Source organism: Echiichthys vipera (genome assembly GCF_963691815.1).
Source record: "Echiichthys vipera genome assembly, chromosome: 5".
Lineage (NCBI taxonomy): Eukaryota > Metazoa > Chordata > Actinopteri > Perciformes > Trachinidae > Echiichthys > Echiichthys vipera.
The window spans coordinates 372,648-396,784 of NC_139830.1; the positions used below are offsets into that span (position 1 = coordinate 372,648).

General features: G+C 43.9%; 3 protein-coding genes across 3 annotated transcripts; 1 reads left to right on the top strand and 2 right to left on the bottom strand.

The window, feature by feature from the left end:
• Window positions 1-5,418: 5,418 nt before the first annotated feature.
• On the bottom strand, window positions 5,419-11,834 carry LOC310947322 (olfactory receptor 11A1-like; the record flags this gene model as incomplete). Its single annotated transcript, XM_083914112.1, has 2 exons — window positions 5,419-6,236; window positions 11,723-11,834. 2 exons carry the CDS (start codon window positions 11,832-11,834, stop codon window positions 5,419-5,421), a joined length of 930 nt encoding a protein of 309 aa, XP_083770238.1.
• Window positions 11,835-15,682: 3,848 nt separating this feature from the next.
• Window positions 15,683-16,630, bottom strand: LOC310947323 (olfactory receptor 4B13-like; the record flags this gene model as incomplete). Its single annotated transcript, XM_083914113.1, has 1 exon — window positions 15,683-16,630. The coding sequence occupies exon 1, from the start codon at window positions 16,625-16,627 to the stop codon at window positions 15,683-15,685; it is 945 nt and encodes a 314-aa protein (XP_083770239.1). The 5' UTR covers window positions 16,628-16,630.
• Window positions 16,631-20,757: 4,127 nt separating this feature from the next.
• Window positions 20,758-21,705, top strand: LOC310947324 (olfactory receptor 4B13-like; the record flags this gene model as incomplete). Its single annotated transcript, XM_083914114.1, has 1 exon — window positions 20,758-21,705. Exon 1 carries the CDS (start codon window positions 20,761-20,763, stop codon window positions 21,703-21,705), a length of 945 nt encoding a protein of 314 aa, XP_083770240.1. The 5' UTR covers window positions 20,758-20,760.
• Window positions 21,706-24,137: the final 2,432 nt, after the last annotated feature.

Sequence of the window (24,137 nt, forward strand, 5' to 3'; positions counted from 1 at the left end):
TGTTCAAGATTCAAGATTCAAGATTCAAGAAGCTTTATTCATCCGGAGGGAAATTATTGTGCAACAGTTTCAATACAAAGATGAAAGGATCAGAGTAACAATAAGCATAAAAACATAAATCAAACAATGAACTAATGTGACAGAGTGCAACAGACACTGTGGTTAAATGCAGGTTCATACAATATACAACAATACGCAGCGTGCAGTTTAGCAGCATGTTGAAATGAAATAAGAACAAACTAAATAAGGGATAACACTGTTGCAGCATTTCCTCCTGAACTATGTTTCAGTAAAGTTATGATCTAAAGTGACATTTTCTCAGGACTCAGTGTCTCCACTGGTCCTCACCTGACTGTAGATGAATTATAAAGTTTGACGGCCTTAAGAAAAGACTTCCTCCGGCGTTCAGTGTTACACCGGGGGAGAATGAGTCTGTGGCTGAAGGTGCTTCTGCTGGAGGTCAGCAGTCCAAAGACGTGCAGGTGTTCGGTTCATTGCTGACTCTAAATCACCCGTAGGTGTGAATGGTTGTCTGTCTCTATGTGTCCTGTGATATTAAACCACAGGGAACATAAATTAAACCACATATAAGTAAAATTAAAAGAGGATCTTTATGGGTGACAGTTAGATGTCCCCCATCCTTGTTAAATTTGATTAAATTTGGGGACCCCTCGGGCGGCGGTAGCTCAGTCCATAGGTGACTTGGCTGGGCACCGGAGGGTCACCCTCGGAGCGTGGACCGGTGGGGGGAGAGGTGCCAGTTCATCTCCTGGGCACTGCCGAGGTCCCTCGCTCTGACACCTCTCCATTAATTGCATGTGTATAGTTCCTGGTTGTGCCTCTGTGTGTGTGTGTGTGTGTGTGTGTGTGTGTGTGTGTGTGTGTGTGTGTGTGTAACCTGTATAATAACAAAGTGAAAAAGTTGAATTTCCCCTTGCGGGATTGATAAAGTAATTCTTCGTTGGATCGGTCTACTGATGTGGTGTTAGGGTGTTTAAGAGACGACCATGTTAATACTTAATCGTGATCGCCATCATGTGGTGACCTCTGGCAGTGACGCTGATTTAGAAGAAGAAGTAGAATTACTTTATTTATCCCGCACGGGGAAATTTATTTTTTTCACTCTTATTATTAATCATGTTACACACACACACACACACACACACACACACACACGCACACGCACACATTAAGGAGAGATGTCAGAGCGAGGGGGCTGCCAGTGACTGGTGCCCCGAGTAGTTGGGGGTTCGGTGCTTTGCTCAACAGCACCTCTGCAGTGCCCAGGAGATGAACTGGCACCTCTCCAGCCACCAGTCCACGCTCCATACATGGTCCACACAGGGACTTGAACCAGCGACCCTATGGTTCCCAGCCAAGTCACCTATGGACTGAGCTGCTGCCGCCCGAGGGGGTCCCAAAATTTGTCTTTTCTCTCACGTTTGCCTGAGGAAACGATCTTAACGGTCAAAGTGTTGCCTTTTTAAATCTCACTAATAAATTATTTATACCGGAGCCGGACGGAGTGGATACCGTTTTTATAATGAGCTATTTGAAAACAAGGATTCACCGTAGGTGCAAACAGATGAAGTACACGTGTGCAAACAGACGTCAGGGCACTAAGATGCAAACACTTGGACCCGTTTACAGTTTCTGAGATTATCTGCTGATGTATGATTTATTTAAAAAGCTCAAAGTGCTTCACACAGAACAAACCAGTGACACAGGCATTAATACTGAAACACAACACATCACAAACTACGTGCCACAGTTTTCATTTAAATAAAACTGACTTGACTGTTGCAGCGCATTCAACAGTCGCATCAAGTCGAAATACTCAAATGAAGGAGCAGAATCTGAGGATGACCCGAGTTTAGGAAATGAAGTTTGGACAAAGGAAGATAAAGGCCAATAAATGCTTGACTGACGTTGCTGTGGTCTGAGTGTTTTAGATCGAGCGTCTTTGCTTTAAATATAAGATTTAAACAAATGTGAAAATTCAACATTAATTCACAAAAGATCACTTTTCACTCACTGCACCAATAGTTGTGCGGTCACCTGCTCTCATACATATGACTCTAGAGCAGGGGGTCAAAGTGATCCAGTAAAGAGTCGCTGTGGCTGCAAGTTTTCATTCCAACCAATCAAAAACTCACCTGATCCAACAAATCCAACCGCGTGAAGGTGAGACATGTGCTCTAGACTATTCTTCTTTCAAGTGTGTTTCTAATCGTGGCCGTTCCCTTAAAAAACACCTCAAGTGTGTCCCTTTATCAGGGCGCCCTCCCACTGTGCCTCTGTCACAGGTTAGAGCGCCCTCCCACTGTGCCTCCGTCCCGTGCCCCGTGCTTTAGGGTCCTTGTCCCCCCCTCCAGGCCCGTTTGTACTCACACTACCTGGGCCTCGGAGAATGCTTCTTGCTGCCTATACGTCATCACGCCGTAACACGTCACACGCATTGATGACGTCATGGCGATGCGTGGCTTTGTTTCCAGATCTTTCCGTAGACCTCGGAGTTTTTGTGCGTCTTGTCGACTGTTTTTGAATCTTTTCATCGACCAAATCTGCAGTAAACACTCCACCTCCGCATCACACCAACGTGAACCTTTCACCGCCATTGTTTGAAATGTCCGCGCATGGTCCCTCCTTCTTTTTTCTACGTCCCAACAGGCGCACAGGAAATGACCTCAGAACCGCCGTAGGCCTCGTGCTCGTACACGTGCGCACGCTCGTGCTCGTACACGTGCAAACGTGCTTTACTAAAGCCCACCTCTCCCAAACGAGCCGTGGACGGCAAGCGTGCCGCTCCTAGACGTGGTACGGTTGCACTCACACTGGTCAAAGGAACCAGACTTTAGCCGTGACACGTGCTGGGGCACGGGACAGAGGCACAGTGGGAGGGCGCCCTAAGGAACATATTCTTTATTTTTCACTGTTTGCCTGTTGAAAAAGTTTCCTCTAAATAACTAAAGTCATAAGAAAATCTTGCTTTATTCATTTAATGTACAGCACAAGTTTGTTTTTGTCTGTTTGCCTGATGAAAAATCACTGACAGATACAAAAATATTTGGATTATTCATTTAATGATTAAATAAAATACGGTTCACTGTGTTTGTTCTTGGTTCAACAGGTTAAATGCATCATTTTAATAAGTTTTAACATTGAACCCGTCCGGCCCTCGGCTCGGAGCAGACTTGTTTTACTCTGACGTGTTTGACTTTGACGTCCCTGCGTCTGAGTTCAGAACGACTCGTGTTCTGAAGCTGAAGCTGCAAAAATCACCTTTCAAACATTTATTCACTCAAAGTTTGTTTTGGAGAATCTCACAATTATGAATATTAATAAAATATTTAGTTATAAATAAAGGTTAAAGGTTTAATGTTGCTCTGATGTTTATGAAACAAACATTATTAATATTAAAGACTGTTCATAAAAACTCTTTATCTTCATATTAAGGAACACGTTTTATTTTTTTTAATTGTTTGTTGAAAATGTTTCCTCTAAATCACTAAAGTCATGAGAAAATATTGCTTTATTCATTTAATGTCCAGCACAAGTTTGTTTTTGTCTGTTTGCCTGTTGGAAAGTTACTGACAGAGCCGTTAAAATCTGTGATTATTCATTTATTATTAAATAAAATACGGTTCACTGTGTTTGTTCTTGGTTCAACAGGTTAAATGCATCATTTTAATGTTTTAATAAACTTTGAACCTGTTGTGGAAATAGATTCTTCGATAAAGATCAACGAACAGGATCAGTTTTTCCTCCGTGGTTTATTTTGACAAAGCATTTTTCCTCTGCAGACAGAAACACGTTCATCCCGCGTCCTCACGAGTTAGAGCAGGGATGTCAAGGTCAAACACATCAGAGGCCAAAAAAACAAGCTACAAGCTACAAGCTACGAGCCGAGGGCCGGACGGGTTCAATGTTTATTAAAACATATTAAAATGATGCATTTAACCTATTGAACCAAGATCTGACACAGTGAACCGTATTTTATTACATAATTAAATGAATAATCACATATTTTTGAATGGCTCCAGCAGTGACTTCAGGTGAAAACACTTTTCAACAGACAAAAACAAACTTGTCCTGTACATTAAATGAATAAAGCAAGATTTTCTTATGACTTTAGTTATTTAGAGGAAACATTTTCAACAGGCAAACAGTGAAAAATAAAGAATATGTTCCTTAATATCAAGATAAAGACACACCTCCGACCTCTGACCCCGCGGCCTCATGGCCCCACCTCCGACCTCTGACCCCGCGGCGTCATGGCCCCACCTCCGACCTCTGACCCCGCGGCGTCACATAACAACAACAGTGCTGCTACGTGAGAGGACAGAGACGGACCCAGAGACTGTTTACTGAACTGGACTCTGAGCCACACGCATGGGACTGAATGAGGCCCAGGACAGATTTAGGATCCAGGACCAGGACCAGGACCACCGCCACATGCATGGGACTGAATGAGGCCCAGCACAGATTTAGGATCCAGGACCAGGACCAGAATATTGAATAATCACATATTTTTGAATGGCTCCAGCAGTAATTTCAGGTGAAAACATTTTTCAACAGACAAAAACAAACTTGTCCTGTTCATTAAATGAATAAAGTAAGATTTTCTTATGACTTTAGTTATTTAGAGGAAACATTTTCAACAGGCAAACAGTGAAAAATAAAGAACATGTTCCTTAATATCAAGATAAAGACACACAGCTTTGTGAACATGTGCTTGAAACACCCTGTGCTCATCCTCCACCCTCCCTCCCTCCCCGGCTCCCGGGGGCCAGATCCGGCCCGCGGGCCTTGACTTTGACACCCATGAGTTAGAGTCTAGTAGGAAATGACGATTTGCCAAATCTCGCAGTCTTTTAGGGAGAGGGACAGGACGAGCTGAGTTGGGTGACGTCTTTAGATCAAACAGAAACTGCCTCAGACGTTACAACTCTGCACACTCTGAACCTCTCTCATCACAACGTCTCTAACACAGGGTTCACACAGGCCAAGGTCTCTAACACAGGGTACAGATGCACAAATGTGCCGTTACATCATCATGAGTCAGTTATTTGCATTATCCATTAAGAAGGTTCAACAGAGGAGACACTGAACTGTGTCTGACCGGACAAAACTATGATTATGAATCACAAATATACAAAATTCCCACAACAAACCCGTCCGGCCCTCGGCTCGGAGCAGATCTGTTTTACTCTGATGTGTTTGACTTTGACTTCCCTGATTCATGCATTCATCACATCACATCATGCAGACAGGATCAAAGATCACCCTCTCAGGACGTTTGACTGTTAATAGTTGTGATGTGACGAACATTAAAGAGTTGATATGACTTTCTTCTGAAGCCGAAGCCTTTAAAAGTATATTTTCTTTCTTTTAAAACTGACGGATCTCTCGGACGACCTACTCAGCGCCACACAGCAGGTGTTTACACACGCTGCGTACTCTGGACATCTTCAGGCCGTAGAGTAACGGGGTGAACAGCGGCTGGCACGTTAGGAAGTACAACGAGAGGAGAATGTTCAGCATGTTGGGAACGCCGCTCGTGTCAAACCTGCTCTGCAACACCTGGAAACAAACCCCGAAGGAGAAGTTGAGCAGAGAGGCGAGGTGAGGCGTGCAGGTGCTCACAGCTTTCTGCCTCGTCTGTTTGGAGCCAGAGAAACACACTTTAAGGATCTTAACGTACGTGTAAAGGATCAAAAGCAGAGGAACGATGATTGAGATCACGCTGTAAATGAGGCCGTAGATGTTATTGACAGTCGTGTCGGAGCACGCCAGTTTCACGATGGAGTAGTTTCCACAGTACACTTTGTTAATGATGTTCCCACACAGCTGCAAAGGAGCACTCAGTGATATCAGAACAACGATGCAGAGACAAGGGATTAGCCACGTTACAGCGATGAGCGTGGCCACGTTCTGACTTGTCATACGTGTGTTATAATGTAGAGGACGACAGATGGCGAGGTATCGGTCATAAGACATGACGGCGAGGGTGAAAAACTCCACACACACATAAGTGTACACACAGTAAACCTGCAGGAAACAAAAGGAGGTAGAAACAGTGTGAATGTCAGAAAGGATCTGAACCAGGAGGAAAGGAAACAACCCTGTGCTTCCAAACAGCTCATTCACAAACAGGCTGCACAGGAACAGGTACATAGGTTCATGTAAGCTCCTGTTCATACAGATGACCACGATCAGCACAACATTAGCACCAACTATAAAAGCATATAAGGACATAATCACAATAAAGTTTAAGTATTTAAACACCCCAGTGTCAAAGTAGGCGCCAAGTGTGAAAAATGAGACCTGCGTCACATTCACCATCGTCCTCCTGACTCAGGGAACGACCGTTACACTCGGGGACGTTTGGTTGAGCTGTTAAAGCGTCGGCTCAGGAGGAAACACTGAGACATTCCTCAAACTCTCCGACACTGTGAGTCCTGACACTCAGCTGCTGCAGTCACACAGAGAGTCGTCCTGACTGAGCTCAAACGTCTGCTCCTCGTTTCTTAAAGAGGGGAGACGCCCACAGACGCACAGTGACATCATCAGCAAAGGGAATGCTTCTTGCTGCCTATACGTCATCACGCCGTAACACGTCACACGCATTGATGACGTCATGGCGATGCGTGGCTTTGTTTCCAGATCTTTCCGTAGACCTCAGAGTTTTTGTGCGTCTTGTCGACTGTTTTTGAATCTTTTCATCGACCAAATCTGCAGTAAACACTCCACCTCCGCATCACACCAACGTGAACCTTTCACCGCCATTGTTTGAAATGTCCGCGCATGGTCCCTCCTTCTTTTTTCTACGTCCCAACAGGCGCACAGGAAATGACCTCAGAGCCGCCGTAGGCCTCGTGCTCGTACACGTGCGCACGCTCGTGCTCGTACACGTGCAAACGTGCTTTACTAAAGCCCACCTCTCCCAAACGGGCCGTGGACGGCAAGCGTGCCGCTCCTAGACGTGGTACGGTTGCACTCACACTGGTCAAAGGAACCAGACTTTAGCCGTGACACGTGCTGGGGCACGGCACGGAGGCACAGTGGGAGTGCGCCCTAAAGGGACTTTGATGAGAGAAAGCAGTCAGAACGTTAGAGCGGCTCAGGTGCTGGTTTGCATTAAAAAGGGAAATTAAGAAGATTTTACGATTTATTTTGGAGCTCTTAAAGCATGGCCTTTTATTGTGAAGGACTGAAGTTTGGTCCTGGGTGTGTTGATCAGTTGAATTTTATTCAAAGTGCCAAATCATAACAACATTTATCTCAAGATAATTTACATAAGCGAGTCCAGACACTCTGACGTATTTATGATTTATTAATTACACATCACAGCCTTTACATGAATATTTAAATCTCATATTTAAATCAGGGCAGCACGGTGGTGTGGTGGTTAGCACTGTCGCCTCACAGCGAGAGGGTTCCTGGTTTGAATCCCTGCTGGGACCCTTCTGTGTGGAGTTTGCATGTTGTCCCCGTGTCTGCGTGGGTTTTCTCCGGGTTCTCCGGTTTCCTCCCACAGTCCAAAGACGTGCAGGTGTTGGGTTCATTGATGACTCTAAATCACCCGTAGGTGTGAATGGTTGTCTGTCTCTGTTCGTCTCTATGTGTCCTGTGATAGACTGGCGTCCTGTCCAGGGTGGACCCCGCCTCACGCCCGATGTCAGCTGGGATCGGCTCCAGCCCCCCCACGACCCCGACAGGGACAAGAGGCTGAAGATGAATGAATGAATATTTAAATGAATATTTGTTATGTTAGGAATCAATCGTTTGTTCTTCTCAGTGTTTGAGGCTGAAGGAGAGATTTTAATGTCAGACTTTAACAGAATATAAAGTTTAAAGTTTCCTGAATCGACTCTTTTGATTCACAGAACTTGATTTTAGAGGACAAACATTAAATGACTGGAATATTCATATGAAGGCTGTGATGTGATGTGTTAATGAGTTTAGTTTGTTCAGTTAAATCTATATTTTTATTTCATTTTCTACTTTCTTTGTGCAAAGTAAGAATCTCACTGTGCCGTGTGACGTCCGTCTCAACTGAACATGTGACAACAAACATGTTGAATCTTGAATTAATAAAATAATCTTTGAACTTGAACCAAACAAACCTTAATGTTTCATCTTTAACCTTTTCAGAAAGTGTCTTTTATCTTAATCTAAAGTTACAATAATAATGTTCTGAAGTCATTTTAAATTCAATTCAGTTTTATTTGCAGTGTCGAATCCTAACAGCAGTGATCTCAGGACACGTTACAGAGCAGGTAACGACCAAACTCTGACTTATGAATCGTACGAATCAAAAACCTTAAAAATACATAAATGAGTTTGATAAATAAGGTTTTGCAGTCAGATTAAATGTGTTTTGTGTCTTATTTCATGTGGGAACTATTTAAAAACATGAAGAAGAAGAACTTTTCTCAAGTTCAGAGGAAAAAAGCAAAGAGAACGCGCAGTTGTGCAACGTTGGGCCCTTTGTGCTGATGTTCCCGTTTAACGATGCAGGTCGGCGGCCCTGCCCTGCCCTGCGTCACGATCGTTGTGTCCTTGGGTAGGACACTTCATCCACCTTGCCTCGTCTGAATGCTGTATGTTTGAGGTGGTGGTCGGAGCCTGTAGGCCGTAAGGTCTGTGACCCTGGACAAGTGCCATGTTATTATTGTTAGGTCAGTAACTTTCTTTGCCTGGTGCTAAGCTAAAGCCTTTATCTGTCGGTCTGTTGTCGGCTCTAAGCTCGTCACCCTGGAGGAGGTTGTGGAGCACAGGATGCAAAACTGCTGGTGATCAGGGACGATGTCTCTCATCCCCTCCATGAAACCCTGGACAAGCTTCAGAGCAGCTTCAGCAGCAGACTCATCATCCAACCCCGCTGCTTAAAGAACGCCACAGGAAACAGTTCCTACCTGCTGCTTAAAGAACGCCACAGGAAACAGTTCCTACCTGCTGCCGTCAGACTCTACGACGCTGCACAACAACGCTGAGCGACGCTCAGGGAATAAACTCACACTACTCAAAGTGACCCATCACTGACATGCACCTTTGTCTCTCTTGCACATTAAAATCCACACTGCACATTTTAATATAGTGTTTTATCTGCGATACTGTACTTTTATTTTATTTTATTCTATTTTATTGTTGTTCATATTTTGTATTTTATCTTATTTTGAGTATTTCTGATTGTTTTGTAACGCTGCTACGACGACCTCATTTCCCCTCAGGGATAAATAAAGTTATCTATCTATAGATCTTTATCCAGGCGTCTCAAACTGATCCAGTAAAGCTCCGCTGTGGCTGCAGGTTTTCATTCCAACCAAACAAGAACACACCTGACTCGACTCCTGCAATCACCTGAATCACCTTCACACAGTTGAATTTGTTGGATCAGGTGTGTTTTACTAAAATGAAGGAGCAGAATCCGAGGATGACCCGAGTTTAGGAAAGGAAAGTTTGGACAAAGGAAGATAAAGGCCAATAAATGCTTGACTGACGTTGCTGTGGTCTGAGTGTTTTAGATCGAGTGTCTTTGCTTTAAATATAAGATTTAAACAAATTGACATACGTGAAAATTCAACATTTATTCACAAAAGATCACCTTTCACTCACTGCATCAATAGTTGTGCGGTCACCTGCTCATATACATATGACTCTAGAGCAGGGGGGTCAAAGTGATCCAGTACAGAGTCGCTGTGGCTGCAGGTTTTCATTCCAACCAAACAAAAACACACCTGAACCAACAAATCCAACCGTGTGAAGGTGATTCAGGTGGTTGAATAAGTCGAGTCAGGAGTGTTTTTGCTTGGTTGGAATGAAAACCTGCAGCCACAGCGACTCTGCACTGGATCACTTTGACCCCCCTGATGCAGGTGATGCGGACACAGAAAGGCACTGACCCCCTCTGGTCAAAATAAGACTCGCACAAGACACAAACTAAAAAAGTGGCTCCTTTCTTTTTAACACACTGTGTTTGTCTTTATCTGCCTCTACTGTGGAGGGTCAGGGTTTCAAAGTTTGAAGGGTTTCCACTTCAAACTATTCAATTCATTAATAATGATCTTGTTGTTTACACACATCGCTGCCGCTGTCTGCATATTTCCATGGTTACGGAGGATTCACTGATCATTCACTGATCTCAGAGAGACTCAAAACTGAGTTTAGGCCCAAATTAAAGCTTTCATCATTTCAGGAAAAGTTCCCACAGAACGATTCAAACTGAACTGAAAACGTTTTAAAGGATAAGACAAAACAAACACACACACACACACACACACACACACACACACACACACACACACACACACACACACACACACACACTTCCTTACGTAATGCACACTTAAGGTTTTAAATGTATCATTGTTCTTTCTTATCGTCGTTGCTGCAAAACATATTTTAACATATTCATAAATTCATCATCACTTTTATTATTTTCTGCATTTTGAAATCTGGAAAACTTTGTGAATTGTTTCACGGTGAAGGATTAAAATCAGCCCTCTGGGTTTTTACCCCTCGTGCTGCAGTTTAGTGTGTTTTTAAATCGAGTAAACAAATAAAATATATAAGATTAATACACATTTTATAGAGGATATCTTTATCAAATGTGTTCTCTGAAGCTTCTGTTGTTGATTTATCTGCAGCTCATCAAAACAGCTCTCAGTAAAAACATGTGTTTTATGACGTTCTCTCACATTTACGTGGAAATGCATTTTGAAAACAGAAGAAAATCTGCATTCATTTGAAATTGTGATGGAAAGATACAAGATCTAATCAGAGGGTTAGAGATTAAGAGACTATGTTTAATCAGCCTGTGAATCCACAGCAGTTGGATCTCAGTGTCACACTTCAGACCTTAAACACCCATAAACACATTTTCAGGGGAACAATGAAGCAGTTTGTGTTCAAGCAAAGACAAAACGTTTACATATGATGCGTATTTTCGACATGTTCAGTCCGTACAGCAGAGGGTTGAACACAGGCTGGCACGTCAGCCAGTACAACGATAGGAAAATTCTCAATATGTTGGGAACACTGCTCATATTAAACCTGCTCTGTAATATCTCAAAGAAACCTCCACAGGAGAAGTTGAGCAGAGAGGCGAGGTGAGGCGTGCAGGTGCTGAGAGCTTTCTGTCTCGTCCGTTTGGGGCCTGAAAAACACACTTTGAGGATTTTCATGTACGTGAAAAAGATCAGAATTAGAGGACAGAGGACGGAGGATGCGGTAACGATGAGTCCGTAGATGTTGTTGACTGTCGTGTCAGAGCACGCCAGTTTGACTATAGAGTAGTTGTCACAGTAAACTTTGTTAATGATGTTCCCACACAGCTGCAAAGAGGAGGATAAGGACGTCATCACCAGACACAGCAGGAAAGGGCAAAACCACGTTACAGCAATAAGCATGGAGATTCTGTTGAATGACATCCGCGTGTTATACTGCAGAGGACAACAGATGGCAAGGTATCGGTCATAAGACATGACGGCGAGGTTTAAGAACTCCACACCTCCGTACGTGTACAAAAAGAAGTTTTGCAGGAAACAAAAGGAAGCAGAAACATCGTGAACGTCAGAAAGGACCTGAACCAGGAGGAACGGAAACAACCCTGTGCTTCCAAACAGCTCGTTCACAAACAGGCTGCACAGGAACAGGTACATAGGTTCATGTAAGCTCCTGTTCATACAGATGACCACGATCAGCAGAACATTAGAACCAACAATCAACATATATAAACACACAATCACAATGAAGTATAAGTATTTAAGCAGCCCGGTGTGAAGGTAGGCACCGAGGGTGAAATATGAAACCTGTGTGGAGTTGAACATGGTCTCCTCTCCCCTCCTGAAGCCGTTATAACACTGTTCATGGGACCGACGAAGCCCACTGAGCGTTACATTATTATTCTGTAAAACATTAAACACTCATTTGCATTTGTGTGGGAATAAGAGCAGCCGCAGCGTGGATCACACTGTCAGGACTCAGCCTGGATACAATCATGATCGAGTGCACGCAGCACTGAGAGGATCCTTACGTTCAGCAGCGGCTCCGCTGTCTCTCACACCGACGCCTTCCTACTTCAGCTCAAACTCTGCATCTGCTTCTTTTAACCTGTTTCGTGTCAGTAACGCCCACAACCTCAGTCACCTCCTCGCCGTCACAAAGGTCATGATTATCATTATACCTTATGTTTGTAAATGCAAACAAATGGTACAGAGTCTAACAGATACATAGATATTATATTGACTTTATGGATTATTGATTCATTATCTGTAAATAGATTTGTGTCGTGAAGTCAGATTTCGAGTTACCATGATTTAAAATCACATCTTCTAAAGTGATAATAATAAGAATTCACCAGAGATGTGGACTTGAAGTGACTCAAGTCACTGATAAAAGATTTGACTTTGGACACAATGACTTGAATTACTTGTCTGTTTTTGTTTTTTAACTGCTGTCTGTGAGGGCTGACGTTAGCTAACGTTAGCCTAATAGAGTCTGTTTCCTCACAACTTCGAAGCTAGCTAACGTTAGCCTGATACAGTCTGTTCCCTCACAACTCTGTAGCTAGCTAACGTGAGCCTGATACAGTCTGTTCCCTCACAACTGCGTAGCTAGCTAACGTTAGCTTAATACAGTCTGTTTCCTCACAACTGCGTAGCTGGCTAACGTGAGCCTGATACAGTCTGTTCCCTCACAACTCTATAGCTAGCTAACGTTAGCTTAATAAAGTCTGTTCCCTCACAACTCTGTAGCTAGCTAACGTTAGCCTGATACAGTCTGTTCCCCCACAACTTCGTAGCTAGCTAACGTTAGCCTGATACAGGCTGTTCCCTCACAACTCTATAGCTAGCTAACGTTAGCTTAATAAAGTCTGTTTCCTCACAACTGCGTAGCTGGCTTACGTTAGCCTCATACAGGCTGTTTCCTCACAACTGCGTAGCTAGCTAACGTTAGCCTGATACAGTCTGTTTCCTCACAACTTTGTAGCTAGCTAACGTTAGCCTAATAGAGGCTATTTCCTCATGTTAAACAGATTTCCCAGCATCATTAAACCTGTTTGACGGGTTGAGTTTAGAAAAACAAAAGATTCAGTTCAATTCAGTTTTATTTACAGTTCCACATCATAACAAACGTCTCCTGACACTTTACACATAGAGCAGGTAAAGACCACTCTAGGTCTCATTCATAGTTTACATGGACCCAACACTTCCCCCATGAGCAGCAACAAGTCACAGTATCTTTAATAATAACAATTATTATTATTTATAGTTATTATTTACAGTATTAATCCATCCGCACACAGTGGTGACGAATGGCCACTAAGTTTAAGAACAAAAGATGACCATTAAGTCCATGGAACAAATGGTGAGGGTTAAGTTTAGTCACTAAAGGAGACGGTTAAGTTAAGTCTCTAAAGGAGACGGTTAAGTTTAGTCACTAAAGGAGACGGTTAAGTTTAGTCACTAAAGGAGACGGTTAAGTTTAGATACTAAAGGAGACGGTTAAGTTTAGTCACTAAAGGAGACGGTTAAGTTTAGTCTCTAAAGGTGACGGTTAAGTTTAGTCTCTAAAGGAGACGGTTAAGTTTAGTCACTAAAGGAGACGGTTAAGTTTAGACACTAAAGGAGACCATTAAGTTTGGTCCCCCTGCAGTGACTCCAGTCCTCACAGTTCTGCTGCTCGACCACAGGCGTGTGTGTGATGGGGGGCAGGACCAGGTGGTGGTCTGACCCCCCAGAGGAGGGAGGGCCGTGGAGCTGCACACAGCAGATCTGTGGTTCTATCGTCTCTTGTTGTGCATTTGACAAACTGGTGAAACGTTGGGAGAGTGGAAGAGAGAGAGACGTTGAAGTCAGCGCCGACGACAACGAACGCTCCGGGGTGTTTCGTCTGTAGCGCCGCGGTCACAGCGTTGATGACGTCACACGCTGTGACCACCAAGTTTAGACAAGTCTTGTTTTGTTAAATATGCAAATTAGGTTTCATGTGATGCTGACTCTTGGTGAATTTAGGAGAAACCTACGGACATGAACAGCAGAAGCTCAGTCAGATAAATGAGGTCTCTGTCGTGCGTCACGTGTTCATGTGATTCTCACGGTGAATACTTGTGTTTCAAAGCAGCAACGTTCCCTCTTCCCAAGGCCGTGTCACTGCCATCTTCCATCCATCCACTAGATGCCCTCAGAGCTTCCTTCCTGACCCCGTCACACATCCACACACCTGTTCCCACTTCCCTCGTCAGCCCTGCAGATATTTGAATCAGCCCTTCATGCTCATGTGTTTCCAAGTCCCCAGAACCTTCGTCTGACCTCCACAGCAAAAGGTGATGGTTGAGAATCAAACCAGCACTTTTTTAAAAACACACAATAAGGAAAACATTAATTTGACTTCACTCTGTCCGTAGGTTTCTCTTTTCTCTCTCACCAAAAGTTAACATTTGCATATTTCAACACAACATTTCATATGTAAACAATAGTTTTAATGTCAGTTATCAGCCGGGGAAGTTTCATGACGACATCTGTGAATTACATTTTACAATAAACATGTTTTAAGGTTTTAAATCTCACAGACACCAAACTGCCATTTTCATCTGTGTTCTCCAGGTTTGTTTCTTTAAAGCCCTGTTTTTACATTTATTCACAAAAACAGGAGTAAATTAAGTTTTTACTGCTGTTGACGGTGTTTTCTGTCATCGCAGAGACATAAAAAAGAACACGTCTCTTAAAGAACAAGTATAAATGAATATAACAGAGAAATAACATATGAAAGAATCAGCATTTAAGTTATTTTTTCATCTTTCTTTGTTATTGTTTGCATGTTCATATGTAATTCATGCAAAAGGTAAAGAGGAAGGAAGGAAAGATGAAGGCGCACTAATAAATGCACCTGTAGACTTTCACCATAAAGGTCATTTACCCTCCTGTTCTCCTTAGGGTCCGTTAAACCCATTCAATGTTTAACATCTCTAACTACATGTTAACATAATTAGTTTTTTGCTTTATATTTAAAGACTTTTCCTAATTTAACTGGGAAAACTGGGAAAACCTAAAATGGATATGATTATATTTTGTCATGTCGTGTACACACATTAGTCGCGTCGGTGTTCCTTTGGGTCAGGTTTGATCATTTGGACGAAATAATCATTATTATTTTATCTATTTTACAGTAAAAATATTCAGAAATACACGCTACTGTCCTTGATAATGGAAAGTGCTTTAATTCCAAATATTATAAATAACACAAAATTGCACTTACTAATAATATACTTATGATATAATGTATAATAATAAAACACACACGAATATCCTTCAATTCAATGTATGCTGTGTTTAATTTAGGCTGTCAACAAATACACATCGAGACAGAAACTTGAGCAACAACTTTGATTATGATCATTTTCTGGATGTTTAAATTGCTGGAGTCAAATTAACCCCAAGGAGAAACATCGTTAGTACAATTTAAAGGTCAGGAGGGTTAAAAGGAAATCTTCGTAAACAATTTGAAACACTAAAATGAGAAAGATTAAAATGTTGAACCCATTGATTCAAATCAACCGTTTAATTCATAAAATCTGACTCCTGCAGTCACAGGTTTCCACATTATAGTGTTGCACTAGAAACAGTTGGAAACCTAATTTAATGAATGCATTTCTTTAGCTGAACATGATAAATCGTCAGTTGTCAGATAACATTTTTACCCCAAAGAGCAGATTTCTACACACAATGCGTATTTTGGACATTTTCAGCCCGTACAGTAAAGGGTTGAAGAGCGGTTGGCACATCAGCCAGTACAAAGATAGAATAATGCGTATTGTGTTTGGGACACTGTTCATATTAAACCTGCTCTGCACTATTTCAAAGAAAGCCCCACAGGAGAAGTTGAGCAGAGACAGTAGGTGAGGTGTGCAGGTGCTGAGAGCTTTCTGTCTCGTCTGTTTGGAGCCAGAGAAACACACTTTAAGGATCCTCATGTACGAGTAAGTTATCAGAATTATGAGACCAAAGATTACTGTAAACATGTGAGTAAGTCCAAAGACGTTATTGACTGTGGTGTCAGAACACGCCAGTTTGACAATGTAGTAGTTATCACAGTACACTTTGTTGATAATATTCCCACACAGCTGTAAAGGGGCAGTCATACCAAAAACTATCAGAGTATTAATAAGAAAAGAGTAAGTCCATATAAGGGCAATAAACACTGCAACCTTATTAGACGTCATAAGAGTGTTATATTGCAGAGGACGACATATAGCAAGGTATCGGTCATAAGACATGACGGCTAAGTTAAAAAACTCCACACCTCCGTAAGAATGCAAACAGAAAATCTGCAGGAAACAAAAAGAAGCAGAAGCAATATGAACGTCAGAGAGGACCTGAACCAGGAGGAAAGGAAACAACCCTGTGCTTCCAAACAGTTCATTCACAAACAGGCTGCACAGGAACAGGTACATAGGTTCATGTAAGCTCCTGTTCATACAGATGACCACGATCAGCAGAACATTAGAACAAACAATCAACACATATAACGTCAGAATAATCAGGAAGTACAAGGATTTAAAATGCCCGCTGTGAAAGTAGGCACCGAGTGTGAAATATGAAACCTGTGTGGAGTTTTTCATCCTCCTGTGTTTGAATCTGAACACAGTTCAGAGGATGAACACGTCACAGGAACATTTCCTCGCAGGTCTGGGACAGTTGAAATGCATGATTGTGACACAAAGCATCAATTATGTTTGAGCAGATTGTGAATGGAAAGAAATGGCACAGGTACATCACACTTCCACCACCTTTTTCAAAGTCAGTGTAACACGCTGGGTGATGTGCTTCTGACCCGCTCACCTGCTGCAGTCACGACTCCCTCCCAGCTGAGCTCAGACACCGATCGTCTTCCTTTAAATCTCTTCCAGAGAGAGCGAGAGGCGTCAACGGACGCAACAAATGACACCCTGATTTTTTTTTAGGATCATCCTGAAAAGCATTTCTAAGACAATATGATACATACAAAACTACAGAAACAACTAGTACCCCATGATTTTCATGCCCTCCTTGCCCCTCGCCTTGACCTTGGTTTAAAACTGACCTTTGTTGGATGGCCCGCACACCTGTATAAACTGTGCCTATAGTGAGTTACAATACCCTTTTGAAATAGTCACTTTGTTGTTTTACAGCCTGAAATAATACATAAAAAAATATATTGGGAGAAACGGTGGTGTGGTGTTTAGCACTGTTGCATCACAACGAGAGGGTTCCTGGTTTGAATCCCTGCTGGGGCCCTTCTGTGTGGAGTTTGCATGTTGTCCCCGTGTCTGCGTGGGTTTTCTCCGGGTTCTCCGGTTTCCTCCCACAGTCCAAAGACGTGCAGGTGTTGGGTTCATTGATGACTCTAAATCACCCGTAGGTGTGAATGGTTGTCTGTCTCTGTTCGTCTCTATGTGTCCTGTGATAGACTGGCGTCCTGTCCAGGGTGGACCCCGCCTCTCGCCCGATGTCAGCTGGGATCGGCTCTAGGCCCCCGCGACCCCGAAAGGGACAAGAGCCTGAAGACGAATGAATGAAGAATAGCAAGGTTGGAAAAGTGATGAGTCCCCAGATTGAATCCTTTGTGGAGGCCCCTTCTTTTATATTTCCCCGTTCTTCCTGCAGAACTGTTCGGGTTCAGTCAGGTTCTGAGGTGAGCGGTGATGGACTGCAGTCTTCAGGTCCATGCACAGATGTTCTGTGGGATTCAGGGCTGTGACTGGGCCGCTCTGGGACATTCACCTTCCTGTCCTTTAGCCACTGTGTTGTTTTTATAGTGGTGTGTTTTGGGTTGTTGTCATGCTGGAAGGTGAACCACCTCCACCTGCCAAGTGTCCAACAGAGGGCTGCAGGTTTTCCTCAAGAATTTTGATGAACAGTTGATCAAAGACAACCCTGTGGGCCCACCACTACCAGCAGGAACTGCTGGGGTCGGGGCGCTGCTGCACGGGGGGCAGTGAGGGTGAGGGGCCTGGAGGGTCCAGACCCGGGCAGCAGAGGCTCTGGGGACGTGGAGCGTCTCCTCTCTGTGGGGGAAGGAGCCGGAGCTTGTGAGGGAGGTGGAGCTCCCAGTTAGATCTGGGGGGGCTCACCTCCACACACACACAGTCTGGATCTGGACCCGTGCTGGACCCGTGCTCCTGGATAGGGGTTGGATCCTGGTCTTCTCTGGAGGGGCCCAGGGTGTGAGGGGCCGGGCGGGTGTGGGGAGACTCTCAAACCCCCGGCTGAGCGCCGCGGTGTTGGAGTTGACCCCGGTGGACCAGAGGGTGGCCTCCTTACGCCTGCGGGTGGTGGGGGGGGGACTCTGACTGTTGTTGGTGCAGATGCAGCGAACAGCAGTTCAGAGTCTGGGGCCTTCTTGGAGACCCTGAATGGAGTCCTGCATGGGGCTCCAGTAGGGGACTCCAGAGTCCTGCTGGGAGACTTCAACGCCCACGTGGGCAACGATGGAGACACCTGGAGAGGCTGATTGGGAGGAACGGCCTCCCTGATCTAAACCCCAGCGTCTGGTGTTAGACTTGTGTGCTGGTCCTGGATCCTCTTTAACAAACACCATGTTGGAACAGAAGGAGGCTCAGAAGTGGACCTGGTTCCAGAGCACCCTGGGCCAAAGGTCCAGGATCCAGTTTGTGATGGTCTCATCTGATCTGAGGCCGGATGTTTTGGACACTCGGGTGAAGAGAGGGGCAGAGCTGTCAGCTGATCACCATCTGGGGATGAGTGGGTCAGAGGATGGGGAAGGTTCTGGACAGACCGGGTAAACCCAAACCAGTAGTGCGGGTGAACTGGGACCGTCTGGAGGAGGCCCCTGTCCCAGAGACCTTCAACTCACACCTCCGGCTGTAACGGGTGTGGAGGGAACCCAATTGCAGCACAGATGATCCAGGTCTACCTTTTTAAAACAGTCTTCATTCAGCAGGTAAAACCAGGGGAGAGCAGAAACAGGCAATGGCCCCAACCAGCCACAGGCAGACGAGGAGCAGAAAACAGGCAGGCAATACTCGTGGGCAAAGACAGAAGGCTGGTGGATTTACCAGGGTTTAGGCAAGGTCGAGGTTGAAGTTGAGGCGAAGGTCAGAGGCAAGTCGGGTCGATACCAGGTAAGCAATCCGGCAACAAGTGCTGGAGAGGATCATCTGGTAAGGATGAACCCTGGGCGCCTCCCTAGGGAGGTGTTCCAGGCACGTCACCAAAACTCTTGAAGAAAACCTGCAGCCCTCTGTTGGACACTTGAAAATGGGCAGGTGGTTCAGCTAGCCTCTGGCCCTCCCTTCTCTCTAGAGGATAGCTTTAAGGATTAGCATCATTAGCATGCTAACTCCATCATCTGGACCTTGACTGCGGTCATTCGTGTGATGGTGTTTCCAGAATTGACAAGACGGTTTTCTCTTGGATCAACTGTTCATCCAAATTCTTGAGGAAAACCTGCAGCCCTCTGTTGGACACTTGGCAGGTGGAGGTGGTTCACCTTCCAGCATGACAACGACCCAAAACACAACACTGTAAAACATCACAGTGGCTAAAGGACAGGAAGGTGAATGACCCAGAGCGGCCCAGTCACAGCCGTGTCCTGAATCCCACAGAACATCTGTGCATGGACCTGAAGACTGCAGTCCATCACTGCTCACCTCAGAACCTGAGTGAACCCGAACAGTTCTGCAGGAAGAACGGGGAAATATTCTCCAATCTAGGTCCCAAAGCTGGTGGAGACAGATCCAAACAGACTGATGCTGTGATTAAAAACGAAGGGGCCTCCACGAAGGATTCAATCTGGGGACTCATCACTTTTCCAACCTTGCTATTCTTCATTCATTCATCTTCAGCCTCTTGTCCCTTTCGGGGTCGTGGGGGCCTAAAGCCGATCCCAGCTGACATCGGGCGTGAGGCGGGGTCCACCCTGGACAGGACGCCAGTCTATCACAGGACACATAGAGACGAACAGAGACAGACAACCATTCACACCTACGGGTGATTTAGAGTCATCAATGAACCCAACACCTGCACGTCTTTGGACTGTGGGAGGAAACCGGAGAACCCGGAGAAAACCCACGCAGACACGGGGACAACATGCAAACTCCACACAGACGGGATTCAAACCAGGAACCCTCTCGTTGTGATGCAACAGTGCTAAACACCACACCACCGTTTCTCCCAATATATTTTTTTATGTATTATTTCAGGCTGTAAAACAACAAAGTGACTATTTCAAAAGGGTATTGTAACTCACTATAGGCACAGTTTATACAGGTGTGCGGGCCATCCAACAAAGGTCAGTTTTAAACCAAGGTCAAGGCGAGGGGCAAGGAGGGCATGAAAATCATGGGGTACTAGTTGTTTCTGTAGTTTTGTATGTATCATATTGTCTTAGAAATGCTTTTCAGGATGATCCTAAAAAAAAATCAGGGTGTCATTTGTTGCGTCCGTTGACGCCTCTCGCTCTCTCTGGAAGAGATTTAAAGGAAGACGATCGGTGTCTGAGCTCAGCTGGGAGGGAGTCGGTGACTGCAGCAGGTGAGCGGGTCAGAAGCACATCACCCAGCGTGTTACACTGACTTTGAAAAAGGTGGTGGAAGTGTGATGTACCTGTGCCATTTCTTTCCATTCACAATCTGCTCAAACATAATTGATGCTTTGTGTCACAATCATGCATTTCAACTGTCCCAGACCTGCGAGGAAATGTTCCTGTGACGTGTTCATCCTCTGAACTGTGTTCAGATTCAAACACAGGAGGATGAAAAACTCCACACAGGTTTCATATTTCACACTCGGTGCCTACTTTCACAGCGGGCATTTTAAATCCTTGTACTTCCTGATTATTCTGACGTTATATGTGTTGATTGTTTGTTCTAATGTTCTGCTGATCGTGGTCATCTGTATGAACAGGAGCTTACATGAACCTATGTACCTGTTCCTGTGCAGCCTGTTTGTGAATGAACTGTTTGGAAGCACAGGGTTGTTTCCGTTCCTCCTGATTCAGGTCCTTTCTGACGTTCATATTGTTTCTGCTTCTTTTTGTTTCCTGCAGATTTTATGTTTGCATTCTTACGGAGCTGTGGAGTTTTTAAACTTAGCAGTCATGTCTTATGACCGGTACCTTGCTATATGTCGTCCTCTGCAATATAACACTCTTATGACGTCTAATAAGGTTGCAGTACTCATCACTCCGATATGGATTTACTCTTTTCTTATTAATACTATGATGGTTTATGGTATGACTGCCCCTTTACAGCTGTGTGGGAATATTATCAACAAAGTGTACTGTGACAACTACTACGTTGTCAAACTGGCGTGTTCTGACACCACAGTCAATAACGTCTTAGGACTTATTAACCTCTTTACAGTAATGTTTGGTCTCATAATTCTGATAACTTACTCGTACATGAAGATCCTTAAAGTGTGTTTTTCTGGCTCCAAACAGACGCGACAGAAAGCTCTCAGCACCTGCACACCTCACCTACTGTCTCTGCTCAACTTCTCCTGTGGGGCTTTCTTTGAAATAGTGCAGAGCAGGTTTAATATGAGCAGCGTCCCAAACACAATACGCATTATTCTATCTTTGTACTGGCTGATGTGCCAACCGCTCTTCAACCCTTTACTGTACGGGCTGCAAATGTCCAAAATACGCATTGTGTGTAGAAATCTGCTCTTTGGGGTAAAAATGTTATCTGACAACTGACGATTTATCATGTTCAGCTAAAGAAATGCATTCATTAAATTAGGTTTCCAACTGTTTCTACTGCAACACTATAATGTGGAAACCTGTGACTGCAGGACTCAGATTTTATGGATTAAACGGTTGATTTGAATCAATGGGTTCAACATTTTAATCTTTCTCATTTTAGTGTTTCAAATTGTTTGTGAAGATTTCCCATTAATGACTTTTATGGTGAAAGTCTACAGGTGCATTTGTTTGTATGTCTTTATCTTTCCTTCCACACAGATGAAAATGGCAGTTTGGTGTCTGTAAGATTTAAAACTTTAAAACATGTTTATTGTAAAATGTAATTCACAGATGTCATCATGAAACTTCCCCGGCTGATAACTGACATTAAAACTATTGTTTACATATGAAATGTTGTGTTGAAATATGCAAATGTGAACTTTTGGTGAGAGAGAAAAGAGAAACCTACGGACAGAGTGAAGTCAAATTAATGTTTTCCTTATAGTGTGTTTTTAAAAAAGTGCTGGTTTGATTCTCAACCATCACCTTTTGCTGTGGAGGTCAGACGAAGGTTCTGGGGACTTGGAAACACATGAGCATGAAGGGCTGATTCAAGTATCTGCAGGGCTGACGAGGGAAGTGGGAACAGGTGTGTGGATGTGTGACGGGGTCAGGAAGGAAGCTCTGAGGGCATCTAGTGGATGGATGGAAGATGGCAGTGACACGGCCTTGGGAAGAGGGAACGTTGCTGCTTTGAAACACAAGTATTCACCGTGAGAATCACATGAACACGTGACGCACGACAGAAACCTCATTTATCTGACTGAGCTTCTGCTGTTCATGTCCGTAGGTTTCTCCTAATTTCACCAAGAGTCAGCATCACATGAAACCTAATTTACATATTTAACAAAACAAGACTTGTCTAAACTTGGCGGTCGCAGCGTGTGACGTCATCAACGCCAGACGATACACCCCGGATCGTTCGTCGTCGTCACCGGTGACTTCAACGTCTCTCTCTCTTCCTCCTGTGTGCAGCTCCACGGCCCCCCCCCCCCCTTGGGGGGTCAGACCACCACCTGGTCCTGCCCCCCATCACACACACGCCTGTGGTCCAGCAGCAGAACTGTGAGGACTGGAGTCACTGCAGGGGGACCAAACTTAACCGTCTCCTTTAGTGACTAAACTTAACCGTCTCCTTTAGTGTCTAAACTTAACCGTCTCCTTTAGTGACTAAACTTAACCGTCTCCTTTAGTGACTAAACTTAACCGTCTCCTTTAGTGTCTAAACTTAACCGTCTCCTTTAGTCGACTAAACTTAACCGTCTCCTTTAGTGTCTAAACTTAACCGTCTCCTTTAGAGACTAAACTTAACCGTCTCCTTTAGTGACTAAACTTAACCGTCTCCTTTAGAGTCTAAACTTAACCGTCTCCTTTAGAGACTAAACTTAACCGTCTCCTTTAGTGTCTAAACTTAACCGTCTCCTTTAGTCGACTAAACTTAACCGTCTCCTTTAGTGAATAAACTTAACCGTCTCCTTTAGAGACTAAACTTAACCGTCTCCTTTAGTGTCTAAACTTAACCGTCTCCTTTAGAGTCTAAACTTAACCGTCTCCTTTAGAGACTAAACTTAACCGTCTCCTTTAGTGACTAAACTTAACCGTCTCCTTTAGAGTCTAAACTTAACCGTCTCCTTTAGAGACTAAACTTAACCGTCTCCTTTAGTGACTAAACTTAACCGTCTCCTTTAGTGTCTAAACTTAACCGTCTCCTTTAGTCGACTAAACTTAACCGTCTCCTTTAGTGACTAAACTTAACCGTCTCCTTTAGAGACTAAACTTAACCGTCTCCTTTAGTGTCTAAACTTAACCGTCTCCTTTAGAGTCTAAACTTAACCGTCTCCTTTAGAGACTAAACTTAACCGTCTCCTTTAGTGACTAAACTTAACCGTCTCCTTTAGTCGTCTAAACTTAACCGTCTCCTTTAGTGTCTAAACTTAACCGTCTCCTTTAGAGACTAAACTTAACCGTCTCCTTTAGTGTCTAAACTTAACGGTCTCCTTTAGTGACTAAACTTAACCGTCTCCTTTAGTGACTAAACTTAACCGTCTCCTTTAGTGACTAAACTTAACCGTCTCCTTTAGTGTCTAAACTTAACCGTCTCCTTTAGTGTCTAAACTTAACCGTCTCCTTTAGTAACTAAACTTAACCGTCTCCTTTAGAGACTAAACTTAACCGTCTCCTTTAGTGACTAAACTTAACCGTCTCCTTTAGAGACTAAACTTAACCGTCTCCTTTAGAGACTAAACTTAACCGTCTCCTTTAGTGACTAAACTTAACCGTCTCCTTTAGTCGTCTAAACTTAACCGTCTCCTTTAGTGTCTAAACTTAACCGTCTCCTTTAGAGACTTAACTTAACCGTCTCCTTTAGTCGTATAAACTTAACCGTC